At 36.5% G+C, this 19,763-nt stretch overlaps 1 protein-coding gene across 1 annotated transcript in view; it reads left to right on the top strand.

The window, feature by feature from the left end:
* Nucleotides 1-19,593, top strand: part of LOC137393552 (zinc metalloproteinase-disintegrin-like EoVMP2) — a 31,337-nt gene extending 11,744 nt beyond the window's left edge. The window contains exons 9-20 of the mRNA XM_068080149.1: nt 765-928; nt 2,290-2,459; nt 3,435-3,483; nt 3,734-3,908; nt 4,946-5,122; nt 7,414-7,631; nt 9,033-9,149; nt 9,446-9,614; nt 10,668-10,885; nt 15,020-15,136; nt 15,219-15,370; nt 18,435-19,593. Coding sequence (XP_067936250.1) covers nt 765-928; nt 2,290-2,459; nt 3,435-3,483; nt 3,734-3,908; nt 4,946-5,122; nt 7,414-7,631; nt 9,033-9,149; nt 9,446-9,614; nt 10,668-10,885; nt 15,020-15,136; nt 15,219-15,370; nt 18,435-19,231 — 2,523 coding nt within the window. The 3' untranslated portion in view covers nt 19,232-19,593. The remainder of the gene's footprint in view (nt 1-764; nt 929-2,289; nt 2,460-3,434; nt 3,484-3,733; nt 3,909-4,945; nt 5,123-7,413; nt 7,632-9,032; nt 9,150-9,445; nt 9,615-10,667; nt 10,886-15,019; nt 15,137-15,218; nt 15,371-18,434) is intronic.
* The last annotated feature ends 170 nt before the right edge of the window (nt 19,594-19,763 follow it).

Genomic DNA, 19,763 nt, shown 5'->3' with positions numbered 1-19,763 from the left:
TACTCGCTGCCAATTCAAGTATACTGAAAATCTCTCTCTCGGCCGACAGGCGCGTGTTTATAACTGGCAAACTTTTGATGGCTCCAGTGGAAATTTGTTTCTATAATTATATAGTATCGTTATATTATTAGATTCGCTATTTTGTTCAAGAAAAAGAAACCTCTGATATTAGAAAGGGGTATGTTAATAGCGCACATCAATCGCATAGTTTGTCAGCCTTGTTGATAAATGACTCCATAGCAATAACAGTCCTAATATTTACTATAATAATAGTCACGTCCGTCTAAAGTCAGACTCGGAGCGTTAGGAAAAAGAATTCCTTTCATCAGGACTCGAACTTATGACTTTCAGTTTCATAGCTTTGTACTCTACCATCTGAACCAATCAATCACTTTAATGCATTTGGAAATAGTTGTGCAGTTATTATTATCTCACGATCTCTCATGGACACCGGACTGCTAGGGTACTAGTAATAATAATAATACACAATTCTATCTTCATCTTATGTTAGGATTTGTTTTTATTCTAAACAAAGTTCTACATTTCTAAATGTATTAAACCTTCAGCTCTCTTAGCTAATTGTTTGGTTACATAGCACTGACAATATGTCATTCATCTGAGCTGGATCTCTGAATTACAAATAAAGTGCCTGTACCATAGCTGTTTTCACAAAATGTATAGACTTTACTAAACGCACACCTGTGTATGGAAGACCTCACAAGGATTGAAACTAAATGATACGGTTCCTTACTTTTCTTCTTCAGTTCTATCAAAGCCTCAGCATAAGAGTTGGTCTGGTTAATACCGAGTTCTGGACAGCTGATAAATCTGTTATCTCTCGCAATGAGAAGGAGACTTTGCAGAACTTTCTCGTCTACACAGAGTCAAATCTTAATGACGTTCAGTACGACCTTGTGCACCTCATTACGTAAGTGATACACCTTGCAGATGCTCTAGTTCGGGCTGCATTGCACACCGGGTAAAATTCTTAAATTTGGTCCACACTGGGCATCACTTAAGGCAGCATAGACAGAGAACAGGGGTCTGTTTTGTGTTGCAAATGAGAATATTTGGTTCGGTCAAGATCTTCTACCCTATGTGGTATGTAGCCAGAATAAACATTGACAGCATGCTACCAGCAACTCTCTGAGCAAAGTTATATTGTATTCGCTTTATTGAAATGTGTGTTAAACATTCTAAGTAGTTTATATTATGTGTTAATAATAGTTACAGTTAACAGTTACCGATATGTTAGCAATTTCATCTGTTTTACATTTTATAATCTAGCAGGCTATGTAAACAGTGTAACAGGTTTGATATTTATGTAGATGTCACAAGTCCACATGAAAACGTTTCCTGCCATTAAATCTAACAGCTGAGTACACCTATGTAACAATATTGTTCCTGGAGCTGTCTGTATTTTACTACCAAAGCTGCACTCACCATCTATACAAGGTACATGTATAGATGGTGGATGATTAACATGTTAACATTTTTGTTAACTTGTTAATGTTAACAAAAATGTTAGTTGTAAAAATAAGTCGCAATGATCCTCAAACATATGAATTTTGCTTTAAACCTACAGGCATAGTCTAGATTATTAATTAAACAGCCATAAACTACACCCTAAACATGGCTATGGGAAGATAACTTTTCAAAGGAAGAGATACAATTTGAATGGCATGTAGTGTGAAACAGGCTTTACCATACAAAGTGATTCTTTTTATTAAAACAAATAGTAATATTTTCAGAATTATAATCAAATTTTAGTTGTTTTCCAAAAAGCCTTGGATATGTTTGAATGATATGTTACGCTAGCGCAGAATAATTATGTCCCCCTACATGAAAATGATCAGCTTGGTGCCCTTGATCGCTTTTAATAGACGCACCATTTATTACTCGTCTCTACTGTAGTCGCGTGACACGGTTCACCGATACATTCTAGATGCTATCTATCCTGTACTGTATCCTAGTGTCTTGTACCCACGCGCAGTTAAATCTTATTGGCTTGATTGAGTTTATGTCAAGCACTTGAACTTGATGTCTATTAAACATATTACATTTTATATGCGTATATTAAGTATATTGTTATAGGCTTGGTTTATGAGGGAAGCTAGATTTTAAAGGTTTGAACAGGCATTACATTAGACAAATAAGATAAATGGGTGGTTAAAACCACACGAGGGGCTTGTGTTGTGGTGCTCTGGGAGGGACCTACTACCAGCTCGGTATTTATAGCTGCGAGACATAAATTCCTAAGTGTTTACTAATCTCTATGGACTATTCTAGGGGTCAGTTATTTGAGGAGAATTCAACTGGGATCGCTATACCAGATTCGATATGTACGGGACGAGGCATATCCGTCGTTTCAAGTCAGTCGCGGGACAACTCCAGACACTTGGCCAGTGTTATGTCTCATATGATTGGCCATTCTATTGGCTTACTCCATGACACACCAGGTAAACTTAATATTGCTTGTGTTTCACACTTCTGCTGCCACCAAGATTTTAACGTGGCAGCAGATGTAACCATCACCGAAAATCTTTTCTACTTCTAAATGTCTGATATCTGTAGATTCATTCAGCTTATTCTGCTCACACCACTCTATCAGCAACAATAGTAGTCCTCAGACTACCCTCGGACACTTATTTATTTGCCTCATCTAACTTTCACGTTTTCGCGAAGTCATCTCTCGCGAAAATTTCATGTGCGAAACTAAACTATCATAACGAACGAGCGAAAACGCGAAATTGAATAGCTTAATTCATTGATAGTCAAAGAAGCAAATGGCAGCAAGCGATCAAATTGCATTATCGATCTCACCCACACCATTCTACCTGCGGTTCACAATTACAAACTAGTCCCAAATTGAAATTTTTTCCTTATTGGTGAACTGAACCTGAAGAATCTAATTATGTTTGTTCCACTGCATTTATTTTCACATCGCTATATTTTCATACTCATCAGAGCTGCGAAATTAAGTTGCAGTGAAATTTTACTCTGTGTGCTACTCACGAAACTAAATACTAGCGAAATATAAGTGTCCTAGGGTAACTGTCAAATTGAATGACATCACACCGATTCAACTATATTAAATATATCAAATATAGTAGCGTAATGAAATAATTCTTATAAATAAGAACTTTAGGTATTTTCTGACCCACTCTTTCTTTCATAATTGCTTGTTTTAACAAACCAACTTTAGATTTTCGAGAAATTAAACTTTGGTACATATTGCAGAAATTTTCAACCTAGCTTTCATTTACAAAGCCATTAATTTAGCAATTCTTTTCATGAATGTTAATATGTGTCGGGCTGATGTGTAACAAAAGTAATGTCCTGATCAGGGAGAGCAATAGGCACTACCATTCAAAAACTACCAGCTGTCACTTTTAAACAGTTCAACTATTGTGTAAGTCACACATTTTTTGTAGACTGTGAATGTGAAGATAAGAACTTTGGATGCATCATGGATCGTAGCATGTGAGTATGTGAAGGTGTATGGATGACAAGACTGTGAAATTAAAATCAGTCTTGTTGATAGCATACAATTGCCATTGGTTACTAGCTCCTTGCAACGTGTTTTGAAATTTTGGTTGTCAAGGGCAATCAGATCCTTTGTTAGAATGTTGACAGTGAATGGTTAGGCTACAGGAAATGTACAATTACCAAACTATAAATCACAAAGTACCGCGTTAAACTGCTGTTGCCTGATATATCTTATGTCTTGCAGAAGCAGCAATTCTCCCACAAAGTTTTCAAGTTGCAGCCGATCTCGCTTGGAAATGCTGACGCAAGTCGGATTAGGAGCCTGCCTGTTAGACGAACCAGCTCTCAACCCATTCCCACAGTTCTGTGGCAACGGCTTCGTAGAACGGGGGGAACAGTGTGACTGCGGACCAGCAGCGGTTAGTCCCCATTCTTCGCTTTTTATTGTGTTTAGTAACTTAATTTCTGATGACAAGCTTGGCTTCATCGGTCATGTAGATGTATGCGATACCATGAATGTTTCCTGGAAGGCAAACAATTTCAAAGTGAAAGAGTTGAAGATTTTGTGATTGCACTACAAAATCTTATTCATTAGCGCAATAAGTAAATATTATTTATTGCTGCCGCATGCTTCTATGGTCTTAATTTAGCTTTCCATTTATCAACAAGAAATAATTTGCTAAATAAACAATTATTATACTTTTAAAATTCTAATTTTAATCACTAATAGGTTTTCAAATTAAAAGTGCTATTAATCTATGATGGCCATCATGAGACACGTTTCATATGTATTACTCAGGCCTGACAGATTATTTGCACACTATTGGAGGTCTTACTATCGGAGGTCTGTAATACAATTATAGACTTTTAACGGTTGTTTAGGATATTTTATTCTAGAAGTTCCACTTGCAAGGACCTTTTTGAAGCTTTCAAGATAAAAAGCACGATAGAAATGCAACTGTGAACTCTTTGATTCATCTGGTAAATTAGTTCTGCCGTCTCACTAAACCTTTTCAATTAGCGTTTTAGTCTTTGCATGACATCTTACCTTCCATTTCGCCGGTAGCCTCGTCATTTTTACTTACGGTTTAATGAGTAATTTCCATATACATTGTCTAGAGAACTTTGCAAATTTAGAGAACAATCAGTCATTACCACACGATATCGTAACTAGCAACTGGTCGCTATGACAACCCGACACTCATTTACCCAGATACAAGTCCGTAATAGCGCAACCACTAGAACTTACTAATGTGAAATATGAGCATATTTTAATACTCACTGCAACACAGCATTTGATTTTAAATAGAAATAAAATTTGCACAGAAACGCCATACATGGAAACACTCTTACTGTAGGCTGTTCAAAGTAAATCACTTTATATGATCATATTGCGTTAAGTGCAGTATAGTGGTCACTTTGAAACTATGTGTTGTAGCTAACCTGTGTGTTGTAGAACTGCGAGAAGGTTGACCCTTGTTGCGACCCCAATACTTGTCTGCTGAAATTCTGGGCTAAATGTAGTAGTGGGCCCTGCTGCCATCAGTGTCTCCCCAAACAATCTAATGACGTCTGCAGAGAAGCTAAAGGGGAGTGCGATGCTGCGGAATACTGTGATGGAGTTATTGGAGAGGTTAGTAGTTTTAAAGTGATGTATTTCAAATAGGGACTGGCTTAAAATGCTGCAACTTTTGATGCATGGCTTCTCAAAACATTCAATAGATTGTCGTGTGAACTCAGCGGAATTCATGCCAATGGCTGACAGCAATAACGATCGCCTAGATGTCAGTATCGAGAGATTCTATCAATTTGCTGTGACTGGTAAGAGCTCTGACAGCCAATCAGTACATGGATAAGAACTATTGCAGCCAATCACCACACTGGTTTTAGCTATTGCATTTCATGTTCAATTGTCACAAATGTTAGGCTTTCTTTTTATCAAACCTGTTTTCTTGGGAATTGTTGTCATGAATATCAACCCACCCAGTAATTGGTGTAATGTAAAGCTATACATAGAATTTTTTTACCATTAACAACGTTTTAAAATATACATTTATAAAGCTGTTTTGCTAGGTTTTATTGGTAGACTGATATTTACAAAGAAGTGATAAACTACTACCTGTAGCTGAATTTAATGAGATGTTGAATGATCTGGTTTTCTTACCTTCCAACAACGTGGATGATTTGTTACTACCAAAGTATTGTTTGTAGGCAGTATGAAAAAAATCTATTGCAATATTTCGCATACGAAGCATCACTTTGGTATAGCAGGCGTGTTGCCAGATTTCTATAAGCCAAAGATTACATGAACTTCCGTTTCAGCGCACTGCTCAAAAAGGCTGCATTAGCAGAGTGTAAACACCTACATCTAATTCATTTATTGGCACTTATCGTATATGTATATATCCCTTGGACCAGACACCTCATTCATTTGGTGAGGAGCTTTCAACCCGCTTACCTGGTTGTGAGGTGTTAAGTAGCCTATAGTTATGAAACTGCAGAGGTGCACACTTAGCTGCTGTCTACTCCTGTTTAATAAAAGTCTTGATGCTCTGTAAACTAGGAAAACTAGAATGTTCATCACTGCACACTACTGAACGGCCGAGGCATGATACAAGCAGTCAAATGGTACTTACAATTTGTAAACGTAATGCTAATAATAACAGTATAAATCTCTTATATACTTGATGGTACCGACCGAAGCCCTAATTTATTGTAAACCAGGTAATTCTTATTAGGGAGAAGTGTAAAACCTGGTCTGCAAATCAGCATCGTTAAATGCCACAGCTCACTAGCATTGTAATGTGTGGCCAGAGCATGATTAGTGACATAAAAAGGTATAGACAACTCCTACTCGATCACACTTGGTCAACCAACTCTGAATAGTCAGCTGATGAATGAACTACTAGTCAAAAGCAGCTGCTAATATTCTCTGAAATTTTCTGGTAGTGTACTAGTATGTGCGACAATAAAGTATGCTGTATCTAGTAGACAAATAAACATAGTGTCTAATGCATACTGCACTGACAGTGTGTACATGCTGCTCTGACAGTGGGTACATGCTGCACTGACAGTGTGTACATGCTGCACTGACAATGTGTACATGCGGCATTTGAAATGGAAATTTATGGACTATATATTAGTTTCTGATCACGGCAGTAAACTTATAAAGACCTGTTTGCACTTACCAGAATCCCCGTTATTTAAGAATTATAATGCCGTGGTGGGTTTCTGATTTTAAAAATGGGTTTTTAAAGTTGACAAAACTACAGAGTAAGGAGTGCGAGAGTGTAAGAGGGGGGAATCTCGGGGTGAGTGAGATCCTGGGTGGGTGTAAGATTATGCACATTGTTTGTGTAAACAAAAATCTGTAGAATTTTTTATGTCTCTGATTTTTTATTTGTTTAAAGCTGGTAATTTTTAAGTTTAATGCGAAATACAAATGCATGTTTCACCAATAATATTTGTGACTGGACTGGTAATTAACAACAGGATTATATCAGAAATAAACACCACAATGTGTCAGAAGTTTAACTTTATGTACTTGACCTTTTGGAAATGGCAACAGATACTTCGACTTTAGCTTTTGACTATTCAACTTTAGACAATTACAATACTGGCTACAGTTGAATAGGAGTATAGTTGGATTTTTAATCTTGGTAACGATTGTGTTAGTGAAGTTGTAAAGTTCTTATAGCATCTTTTTTGTTATGATTCACTCGCAACATCTGAGAAGCTACAATAATAGTTGCTATAATGATACACAGAATAACATGATCACTGATGTTTCTAGACCTAAAGTTTACCCCTTAAAAGCTGGAAGTTATAGTCTTTGTGAATCTTTGTAGACTCAGTGCTGATGCATTTTTGCAACTATTCTGTATACATGGGAATATGGCGAATGATGAGGTTATTATGTTTTAGTGCCCTGCAGACGCATTTATAGCAGACGGCGAGCCATGTCCTGAGGGCTATTGCTATCAGGGATACTGTCCCTCTCATGAGTCACTGTGTCAGCAGTATTGGGGTGACAGCGCCTCTGTTGCTGACAGGCAATGCTATGAGAAAAACAATGTAGATGGCACAATGTTTGGGCACTGCGGCCTTGACCCAAATGATTCACCTATCAAGTGTGACATTCAGTGAGTTCTTATTAAATATGTCAAGGATTTTGTTTCATGCAGACTAAATTTTACCCTGACTAAAATATCATTCTCAGAGTCAATGTCACATAATATCGCAGTGAACAGTGAAATGTCTTTATTATGATTGTTTTCATTGGTAACACATCGGCAGCTTACACTGTTATTTCAGAAATAACAATAACAGAAACAAAAAACAAATAAATATGGGTAAACAATTTTTAATCTCATCCACAATTTTAGTGTTTTATATATAGTCAAACATGGATAACTCGAACTTCATGGGACCGGCGAAAGTGTTTGAGTTATCAGAGCGTTCAAGTTATCAGAGCACTGTCACAAGTCCATGTATTTATTTATTAGTAGATGCATGTACATATACAAACTATAATATAAATCAAAAGCATAAATTCAAATTAAATGCTTCTAATGTAAAGTTTAAAACTTATCAAAAAGTATAGAGATTTTTCTATCATTTGAGATTGGTTTGTTGTTTGAGGTGATGTTATTGCCAGGACGTTTTTTAGATTAAAATTGGCAAAACTTGATCGTTGTTGAAATGCTCAGAAAAAAAGACATCTTTTTCTTTTGAGCGTTTTAACCAAGATCAACTTTGCCGATTTTTCTTGAAGTTTATGCGAAGGTTACCTCACTTTTTCTTGCTTCCGAAGGGCGATCCTAAGCGGATGTTTGGTAAAAATCAAATTTCACCAAACCTTTAGAAAAGTCGTTGACAAAAATATTTTGTCGATGGTGGTAATAACGACGCCTATGAATTACGAAAAGTTGAGGTTTACCTCTATGGCTTGGAAAAAAGTGATTTTTTAAAGCGATAAACAACCTTCTTGGTAGCCGTTGGGCAAAAAACTGTTCGAGTTAACAGAGTTGAGGTCGAGTTATTTAAAGCAATTTATCATTACTTGGGAACGGACCAAAGAAACCGTTCGAGTTAACCATGTGTTCGAGCTATCCGAGGGCTAGTTATTCATGTTTGACTGTACTGAGCTAAAAAGCCATTTCACCTGAAGAGTTGTCTTCACATATATTTTCATGCCATGAATGCTAGCAGAGCGTACTTTAGCCTTGTATTCAATTGACTTGCATCACTTTAATTGATTTGCGTTATATAATGTTAGATATCAAAATGCGTTTATCCGGATGTAGTTTTTGTAAGCATGTCTTCTTTTGCTCGCTGGTCATTTGAAAATTTAGGATGTGATTGAATTCAACTAAGTTTGGTATTTGTAAGCTTACAAAAGTCAGCGAGTACGCTCAAAATGATGAAAAAGTATTGAATCTATAAAGGCTGTCACTAATTCAACATATTTCGAGACTCTGGAATTAACCTGTACCTTCTGTTGATTGGCCAACTTTATTTAACATTGCGTTTAATGCTTGCAGAGATGCATTCTGTGGGCTGCTTCAATGCGAAGGGGGTGCCTCACGACCAATTCACTCAGAGTTAGGATACTCGTCTACCATGGCTGGTGGCAATGGAAATGCTGAACTCACATGCAAGTGAGTCGGAGTATAATACTTTGTACACATTAACTGTTCTCATGTCTCACAGACCAGGAAGAGTGGGATTGGTCCAATTTACTCTCTGTCAATCAGTCGAGCTAGTGTGATGCTGTGTAACGAGTGTGATGCTCGCAAACTAGAGGCAGTGCTATATATTTCACTTTCTTAAATTGTTCTTTAAAAACACACGTCACGCTTTATGTTGAGATGCTATTGTGTTTACATTATGTTACATATACATATTTACATTTACATATCTACATAAATATATCATCTGCGTCCCCTCTTGTAAGGTCTATCACTACTCCAAATGAAGGGGACTTAACCAGTTTGGGAATGGCAGCGGATGGGACAAAGTGTGGGGATCGGAAAATATGCCTCGCCCACAAGTGTGTCGATTCTCCACCATTGACTAATGATTGTCCGCTGGGTAATGACAACAGGACCTGCTCAGGCTACGGGGTAGGTGACTTATCCACACCTTTAAGAGTTGTGTTTCCATGGCACGGCTAATCCGCAAGTTTGTCATCTGCAAGATGGAATGACAAGATGAATTTTTCTGAATGTTTTATACCTACGAAAGATACAAACGGCACCTGTGAATGATGCGCAGGAAAATGCTGTGCAAGCTATTCCATTTTAAACACTTTCCACACTTTAGTTGGTCTTATTTTAAACAATTTCCATGCATCATTCGTTCTTATTTCGATTTGAGCAGTTCCTCTGGCATAGAAATCTATATCTTTTTTAACAAAGAGCTTCATTGAATGTTCATTGAAACACCTATCGCACAGCAACTCAACATGTGCACACAACTCAGTGATTACCGACGACTTAGCAATTCTGGCACTATACGCTTTGCTAACATTGCACAACAAAGTATATCCATGCAATCTGTTGCAGCTGCGAGTAGTCTAAAGGCGTAGTCTAAGTAGTTTAAAGGTGTTTATTTTGAGTGACACGAGTCAAAACTCTCTATTACGGAGAGGGATTACAAATAGGTAGTGGATTATATTTAGGTAATACACAATTCTGTTGCGAGGAGGTAAAAGGCTCTGATGTGATCTATGGTTGGTTGTGGTCAGCATAAGTACGTATGATGCAATGCCTACTTGTCAGTTGTCAGAGACAGTCTAGTCATGATTGATGTTCAGTTGGATTCCAGCTGATTATTCTGGATAATCGGATCTATTGACAATAGGGGACAATGTCTAGCCTGGTATACTCTGTTTTTTTACTTGATTCTCAGCTTATATCAATCCTGTGTCACCTTCGTTCATTGTTCATAAGATTTGTGGCAAATAATCTCATTTTCATACCACGCGCGCTCATACCTTATCCATAGCGCTGCAGACTCATACCTTATCCATAGCGCTGCAGACTCAACCTATTGTATAACCAACACTGAAGTATTTTTCAAATTATAAATTTTTTAAACCGTTCAAAACAAAACAATTTGTATTTGGTAACCACATTCTCAAATCATCAGTAACAACGGATGTAATCCGATTTCAGCGCTGTACAACCATCCAAACCTGTTCATGTTACGATGGCTACCGGGGAAGGGTATGCGATGAGATTGTTCCTACCTCCTCCTCCAAAGATATTACAGATGTTGATTCAGCCACCACGAAAGCCAGTGCTACTTTAAGTACACTCTGGCTTATCGTCATCATATGTCTGGTGGCTGCATCTGTTGTACTTACTCTTGTTCTAACCTGCCTTTGCTGTAGGTAAGTTGACCTAATTATTAAAAAAAGGTTATCGCATTCTGACATGTTTTTAGTATTTTACATTCTTATCAACGCATATTTCAAATTACGATAGCTTGTTTCATTCAAATAGTTATTTTAAAGATACCATGCGCTCAAGATTGTCGAGAAAAAGCTCCTGAAATACTGCAAAAATAGTATTTCTGTTTCATGCTTTTGTCTTAACTTTTGATGCCACGTATTTGCCTAGACTGGTATTTTCACAGCATGTAAAAATACCTGATTAAATGGTTAGATTGAATGATTTTTAATGGGTGTTCTGTGAGAACCTCTGGTGCAAGCATGGCCTACCAAGAACATAACATAGAGTTAAAGCTATAGATGATATCCAGCGATATGCATGCTGCTCTGATTAAACCTTGCTAAACCACCAATATGACTGTTGAAGCAAAGTGGAGGTCATATTTTTGTCAAAGTTGTGATTACAAATTTCAATTATTCTTCGAAAATATGAACTAGTTTTCTGTTTTGTTGTTAAAATACTTTGGTAAATATTTTTTCAAAGAATAGGAAAGTAGAGTTCTCAGTAATCAGTGATGTTCCAAGGCTGTAATATTTTTCTTAAAACTTCTCAGTTGTTAAAGCTTCCTCCATATTTTCTTATTTCAATTGTTTTTTTTCATGCCATAAATTTAGACTATAATCAATATACAATAAAATCCCAGTATTTAAGGACTAAATATGGAACACATTTGTTTGAATTCGAAGGCAAAATTAAATCTATTGAGAAAGACTTAGGTAAAACTGAGAAACGTTTAATCACTTGAATGTGTGGTCACAGATTGACAATCTATGCTTCTTTAAAGATGAACATGCACAAAACTCGTAGTAAATTTAATCAAATGTATCGGTATTTTTCTATCATTTGCGGTGATCTGATTCCCAAGATGTTTCAATATGAAAACGATAAAACTTATCGCGATTAAAACGCAAAAATTCGTTTTGAAGCTTGAAGTGACCTGACTTCCATGATGTTAATAGATGAAAATCGACAAAACCTGATCGCAGTTCAAACACTCAGATCAAACAAAAGTGTGATTATGATGTTTATAATTGCAAAGAGACAGAAAGAATAGAGACGCGTAACACTGCCACTTGAACGCAATACCTGATATGTGCCAACACCAATACGCAATACCTGGTACCATGGTGTGTGAACGCAATACCTAGTATCAACTATCGCAACGATAACAACTAATGATGTCGCACGTATTTTTATTCTGAATGTTTTAATTGTGATTAAGCTTTATCACTTTTAATCTTGAAACACCCTGACAGTCAGATCTCCTCAAACAAAAAAGCGATCGCAAATGATAAGAAAACACCGATATTTTCTGGTAAAATCTACTAAAATTTTGTGTAATTTGATCTTTAAAAATGGCAGTTTTAATTTGAAGCACATAAATTACATAATTTTTTTAATCATATATTTCAATATATCAGAGTCTTGGCTTTCGAATGAACCATTGTTTGACATGGTGAGACAGATGTTGGTTGGTGTTTATAGGATTTCCCCAGAGCTCTACCTCAGAAATGTTCAATGGTATAGACTCGAAAATTGTGATGTCACAATTTTTATATTCGATGTTGTATGCTCTTACTGCTTATTTTGTTGCTTACCGCTTTTATTTATCAACTACGATAATGACGCCAGTGGCAGACGAAGGTAGGACAACTCTAGAGAACCAATGAAGATGGCAAAGGAATCAGTGTCATTAGCTCTCCATGTACAGTACAGATTATTTCTATGATAAATAACTCAGATTCCAAGCACCATACTACGTTTTCCGATGATATTATGTACTAGCCCTCTCTTTTTATTGTGATGTTGAGGGGCACGACTGAGACTAATTAATTTCAAGCATTGCATGATCTCTCGAAAGTGCGATTAACATATAGTCCTATGGCCACGCAACCGCAGGTCACAATTTAATTGATTTGATTTCATTACCTGTATCAACGACAGTATATTTATTGAAGCATAATTAATTAACCCAGAACATGTGTTTGTATTGGTCGGCGTTAGCACGATCCCGGGCATTGTTGATTATCTAGAATCCTAGTTTATTATTAGCTCTCTCTAGGTTGGTGAAATTTATAAACAATCTATTTCGGCATAAATGACGCTTGGACCGCCTATTGTTAAACCAAAAACAGTCATGTTTTGAGCTTGTTACTGGTGGTAACGGGTCCCAATATGATTTTCTGATTTAATTGCTTCTCATTCCTTTGGTGTTGTGAAATAAAAAAGTTACAGAAAGGATAATACAATTGCAATAATGAAAAACAGTGTTGATTTTTGTAGCAAGTAATACTAAAATTAAAGTTGCCCCGATTTTGGTATCGGAATCGGTATCGGTGCTGATATGAGTGTCAAGTATCTGAATCGGTATCGGCCGATCTTTTCTTAAAAAATCTGAACCTTCCGATACTTTTTACAGATCAACCATTTAGCAGAAAACTGTATTTTAGCCTGCTATACTAATAAAAAATCATCAGCTGTAAGCTTCTTACTTTTACTTAATGAATTTCAGGCCTGCCACACAATTTATTTCATGTCTATAGCCTGATCAACACAGCGAAGGAAACTTTTTAGCCAGCACGTAAACAAAAAGTGTGGTATTTCCCAATTACAACGATAGGTTTTATTGCAAGCAATCACGAACAAGATAACAAAAATGGGAAACAAGAACGCAGTGTAATATTTCTATTTACTAGCATTACGAAAGTAATTTAAACAGTCGACGCATAAAGTTATTTATCACTCTCTTGATCCGGACGATACAATCGATCGTTTGTATTGTACAAAAAACGGTAACCCCAGTGGCGTATCGGTATGTAGCCTGTCCTCCAACATCTGTTGCAAGGGAATCCCCCTTCAGTACGCTCGGCTACATTGATAATGATGGAAGAAAAGAGACGTCTTACTGAGATAATTGAATCACTAACGGTTTTTAAAAAAAACATTGATTTGCTCTAAACTTGTACAGGCACAGCAGTTCATCCAACAATAGAAGAGGGACTTCGTTATCACAGATAGAACTGTACCACTAACAGTAATTACCTTTATTTACAAATTACAAGAAACATGGACTGTTTTGTTACTACATGCACGGTATGTCAGTATGTGAATATGTATATATTTTTTTCCATAAATGCAAACAAATAAATACAATAATAATCATGTTTTCTTTGCATTATGTTTGTATTTGCATAATAAAATGAGCTACTATCTATGCAACACAAAAGATCTGAATCGGTATCTGAATCGGATTATTTTTCAATTAGGATCGGTATATCGGATCGGTATCTGAATCGGCTGGTGAATTTAGAATCGGGGCATCTCTAACTCTAATGCAATATTATAAATTGAATGTTTGATCATGTTTACTGATTAATCCACATATTATTATATATTATGTTACCATATTATTGATTATCAGTTGTAACAGTGATGTCAGACTTTTGGCCCTACATCCCATGAGATCGGGTCGTTTGTTGTTAGGATGACAAATGACATTGACTAAAGTTGTGGTAATCTGAAATTGGCTGCGAAATTGATAACACCCTGTGATTGGCTGCTGAAATAGATTGTTTATAAAGTTCACCCTCTGGGTTTAACAGCACCGATTGTCACAAAAAAGCGCAGCCTCAATGGCAGTGAAAGGGATCGACTACGTAAGGCTAAATAATAATTATGACATCACATTGAGGGAACCGCAACCAAGTGTTTTTTTTATTGCAGGACATACTTTTGACACCCTGTTTTTCATAGTTCTATTATTCTTTGTGTATTGAATATAGGCTCATTCGACAGCCAAGACTCTGATGTATTGAACTATATAATAAAATAAATTATATAATTTATGAGCTTTAACTAGTGAACCACAAATTTTCCAACAGTGTTTGCATCACCTGTAGTTGTTGGGCTGTAGTTGTTGTTATATATAATTAAGGAATATAAGTATTTAACACAATAACAACTAAGCGCAGGGGTGTTATTCGACTTCAAGAAAAGGCTTGAAAACTGTTAATATTACTTGTATTGTATGCAAATATTACATCATTTTTGCAAGAGCTATGTCTTATATTCAGGAGGCAGATAGTCTCACCCTCCCGAAAGCGAATAAAAAAGAAGACCTCCCACCTGAACGAAAGTATGCGCACTGACAAAGACACAACAATCAGCTTTGGACAAACTCCATCTTACAGGTAGATCATTCATCCTTCATAGATGTAAATGTTGTCATTTAATAATTACAACTCTGTATTATCAATAATAATGTTATACTAGGAGTGAGAAAGATGGCAAAAGGAAGAAAAGACGAAAGCGAAGGCCATCTTCTTCTAGCGGTGAAGATGACACAGACAGTGATGAGAGGAACTTGGGACATCTAAGATCGGAGATAACTATTCCTGAAGAGCTATCGAGGCAACCAGAAAGAGGTATGGCTAATGCACATACTATAACTTGTTTATCTTTTGGACACAAATCTACTATTGGACTATTATATGATAGAACAACTGTAATAAAATGGTAATTTCTGAGGTGAGACATTGGGCTAGGTTTTGAGCCTTTCAAAATTGGATATCTTAATATAACGATTCACATTTGTCACCAACAAGCAAGTGTTGCTTACAGTTTTATTCAACAATTAATAATAAATTAACACTAGTGAACTTAGAATCTACCATAAGGATGTCTCTATAATGTTAGTACTAACATTACGTAGGTACTTACATTACGTAAGTACTTACATTATGTAAGTACTTACATAATATAAGTACTTATATTATGTAAGTACTAACATAATTTAAAGAATAGAGAAAGCATAATATTATTATGCTTTATTATTCATCTTGAGGTGTTGACTGATGTTCTAAAAAAAGAATCAAGGAGATTGACCAACCAGAAGCTGAGATATAGCCAGCCAAACACAGGTCTACCAAAAAACAAAAGTGTTTTGGTAATCATCAATATATGACGTATGAAATCGACTTGTGTGTCATTGGTCAATTAAGCCAACTAATGCGCTCTCCTATAACAATCACGGCGTTTTAATTGGTTTAATCCCTGGAAGTATAGAACAATCAAATTGGGCCTAACAATCATCGCTCCTAGAATTCCGAACCAGTCCCTCTGACGTGTAGATTAGTTTTAGCATAAAATAATTACACGCATCTATTATTTCGCAACATTTCGCTTTCTTGCTAGTTCAGCTCAGTTTTGTTGTTCTCCTACTTAGCTTCCCTATTCAGACTCATCTTTAGCGTTGTTCAGATTTTTTAACTATAGCTAATAAATAGAATCAATTAAATCAATCATCAATCTCGGTTATCATTTGGAATTTTCTACAAATTATATTAGTTACATCATTTATTCTATATGCAGTTATATTATTATTTTGTATAATATGCATTATGAATATTATATAAATCATAAAAAATAATCATAGATAATAGATCAATAGAAAAATCAAAGCAAAAGTTATCGTTTTCTTTTCTTGTAGCAAGAGCAGCACGGTCAAGTTAGTCTTTTTAAGATTATGGCTGTAGTGAACTTCCAGTCTGTTAATAGTGACGATAATCATGAAAATCAACTGAATGCTGCAGTAGATACACAGTAGAAAAATGATGAAGGAACAAAAAGTCCCATTCCTATTTCGTATTCTAAACAAACTGCAATCGCGGATATCGCATATAGACTATACACGCGCCGTTCGTTGAACAGATGATCTTCGGAGCATATCCGTGGAGATCGAGTTAAAATTTGAAGCACAATAGTCAAAATCTGCTCTTCTGCTTTAAAAAATCATGGCGAGGGGTTGTGGGCAAATGCCTTTACCACACAATGTTTGGATGATTTTCCTGAGAAACCAGAGCTAGTATGTAAATTATTTACTATCGCGAGAAGCGTTTCACATCTCGTAGCCAAAACAATCATTATAAGTAACGGCGGTAAGGGTGCGCAACTCCGGCACATGACCATTAAGTCGATTTTATACGTCATAGTTTTCGGGATTTTCGAAGGGTTTTCCTCTGATTCTTTATTAGGTAGACCTGTGTTTGGCTGTCTATATCTCAGCTTCTAGGGGGTCAATCTCCTTGATTCTTTTTTTAGAACATCAGTCAACACCTCAAGATAACTAATAAAGCATAATAATATTATGCTTTCTCTATTCTTTAAGTACTAACATAATTTAAGTACTTATATTATGTTAGTACTTATATTATGTTAGTACTTATGTTAGTACTTATATTATGTTAGTACTTATATTGTGAAAAAGTGCCATAGTTCTTAGTAAAATTAGTGCCTGCTTTCAGCAATGTGAAATCTATGCAATTATAACACATGATACGGCTTCTGTTTGTTTGTAGCATTGCTAGTTTCATATGCTCCAACTTGCTGGGTTAATTTATGATGTTGTTTACGTAAAAGTAAATTTGTGTGACTACCTGACTACAGACTATACCGTGTACCATTTCATAACGTGTCATATTTAGCATAGCCTATTTAGCTTATGTTCCAGAACCTTCTTGAAGATAATGTGCAAACCTACATAGGACGATGCAATATACTGTTGATATGCTTGTAAATACTGTAAGCTTCCCTGCAACACAATTAGCTATACATCTACAGAATGCTAAGATTAACTCAGAAACATACCGTATGGTTTCACCAATGTTAAGGCTGTCATCGACTTGATGATGCCAGGTATATGCATATCAACGACATACGTAGGCCACACCTGCAGTTTTTCATGCATTTGATACAATTAATTTACCCTAACTACATGTGTCTTTCGCCAAGTCTACCATCTCTGTCGGTCGTAGTTCATGTCGGCTGGTGAGGTGGCAATCGACCAATGAGTGCTCTCACCTTTGGGGGAAGTGTTATGCCTTCGAACCACAGGAAACGTGTATTGAATCAGTGTGCATGTTATCGAGAAGGCTAAATATGACGCCGCTTTCAAATTGAAAGTGGTGGATGTAGCTTGAAAACTACCAACCGAAATGCTGCTGCATTTTTTTGGCATCAACAAAAAGCAACCCGCCAACTGGAATCAAACGCTGGAAATGTTGCATGACATTAACCACGACTAATGACCTCATTACGCGAGTGCAAGTACTGGATATTTCCTTGCGTCTTATTGTTGAATAAATTATTTTTAGCATTTGCGCATCCTGAAAGGTATCTGAACATGGCGAACAGTTTACAGATATAATTTTTAGACAGCATATGTAAGCCACACCCAAAACCTTTATACAGCATTTTAGGTTTACAGGTGCGGCTTATACTCAAGGATTTACGGTATTTAATAATTCCATGAGTGAAATTACTCCAAACAAAACATAGTTTTCATCAATGCACACCATTCGCTGCTGAGACATCTTTAATGCGTTCATAATGTTGACAATGTGGTTAAACTTGTCCTATTTGGTGTAATTTTCAGTCGTTCAGGACCTGTTAATAAAATTTGTCAGACTAAGAAAGCAAGTTGTATTGCAGGTATCCTCAAGAAGTCAACATCATCAGCGTTTGAGGGAATTGAGGAGGATGAAAACTGTTGCAACTCACAGTGCTCCTGCTCAGACTCAGGTTCTTGTAGCTGTAGTGACCACGAGCAGGAATCACCTACAAACAGCATTCCTGCATCTACGGGCCAAGAGATGCAAGAAATACCACCACCGGTAGAGTTTGACACAAACAAATACGCAACAAGATTTCAGACTAATGTGACTGTCGAAGTAAATCCGGGACAGGAAGTATCGCCTACTAACTCTGAAGACATGAAATATTGCGCAACAGAAGTTGACCAATTTTATAACAACTTTGCACAGCAGTACGACAGGCCAAACATAGTACAACCGCAGCATCTGGGAGGCGGTGACTCGGCAACAGACAGCGCCATAGATATGCCAGCAGACGGCAGCGTCAGCACAATCAACGAAATCCCGCCACACCACAGCACTGCAATACTCACTAGTAGCTATTATAAGCCAACAGTTGCTGACTACTCTGACATGCAGCTAGACATAACTCCAAATGACCGGCGTTTTTATGATGCCAAAATAAATAAGCATCACAGACCTCCAGCACCCAATTACTTAAAAAAGGATGCTAAACGGTTGACGAGTCCAATACTACACGAGTATAGCCAAACTCTTATGCAGGCTACACAAGGTTCTTTAGCGGAGAGGACAGATGGAATGAGTCTAGACACATTCAAGGTTGACCGAAGTAAGTTGTCACCTCAGCACAAACACGAGGCCAGTAGAAACAGTGACGAGTCCATCACAGTATAATCCATAAGTCTGCTGCTATCAGCTTCTTAATGATCTCATGAGTTTAATCAAGTCTATAGATTGATACAATGATATTGTTTTTGTATGTAAATACTTTATTATTTATATTATTTTTAAAATCTCTCAAGAAGTAGAATGTAGTTAATTGTTAATGAATGCGCTTAGCTTCAATTGGAGAGCTGCCGTGATATTTTTGACGTTTTGTCTGCCTAACAATTAGGTTTGTACATAGTGTACAAGTTTTATTTTTAATTGAGGCTCTTAGTTTTGAAATTTGGATGACTGTTTTAAAGTCTATATAGTTAGTTGTACATGTATGAAGCATACATTTGTAAATATCAAATGAATGAGATTGATTTCTACACAGAATTGCTGTATGCCAATATTTTTAGTGGTTTGAAAACAAATGGCACAGAAAAAGAAAAAAATCACTTCTCCATCACATGAAAAGATTCAACACAAATCTATAACTTTCACATGATCTACTCTTACTTTCTCTCTAATGTCTTCTCTTCTCTCTAGCATTTGATTA

This window comes from Watersipora subatra, chromosome 4, assembly GCF_963576615.1.
Source record: "Watersipora subatra chromosome 4, tzWatSuba1.1, whole genome shotgun sequence".
In the NCBI taxonomy this organism is placed as follows: Eukaryota; Metazoa; Bryozoa; class Gymnolaemata; order Cheilostomatida; family Watersiporidae; genus Watersipora; species Watersipora subatra.
Note: the sequence above shows the minus strand (reverse complement) of the source record. Positions and strands in the feature narration are given on the sequence as shown.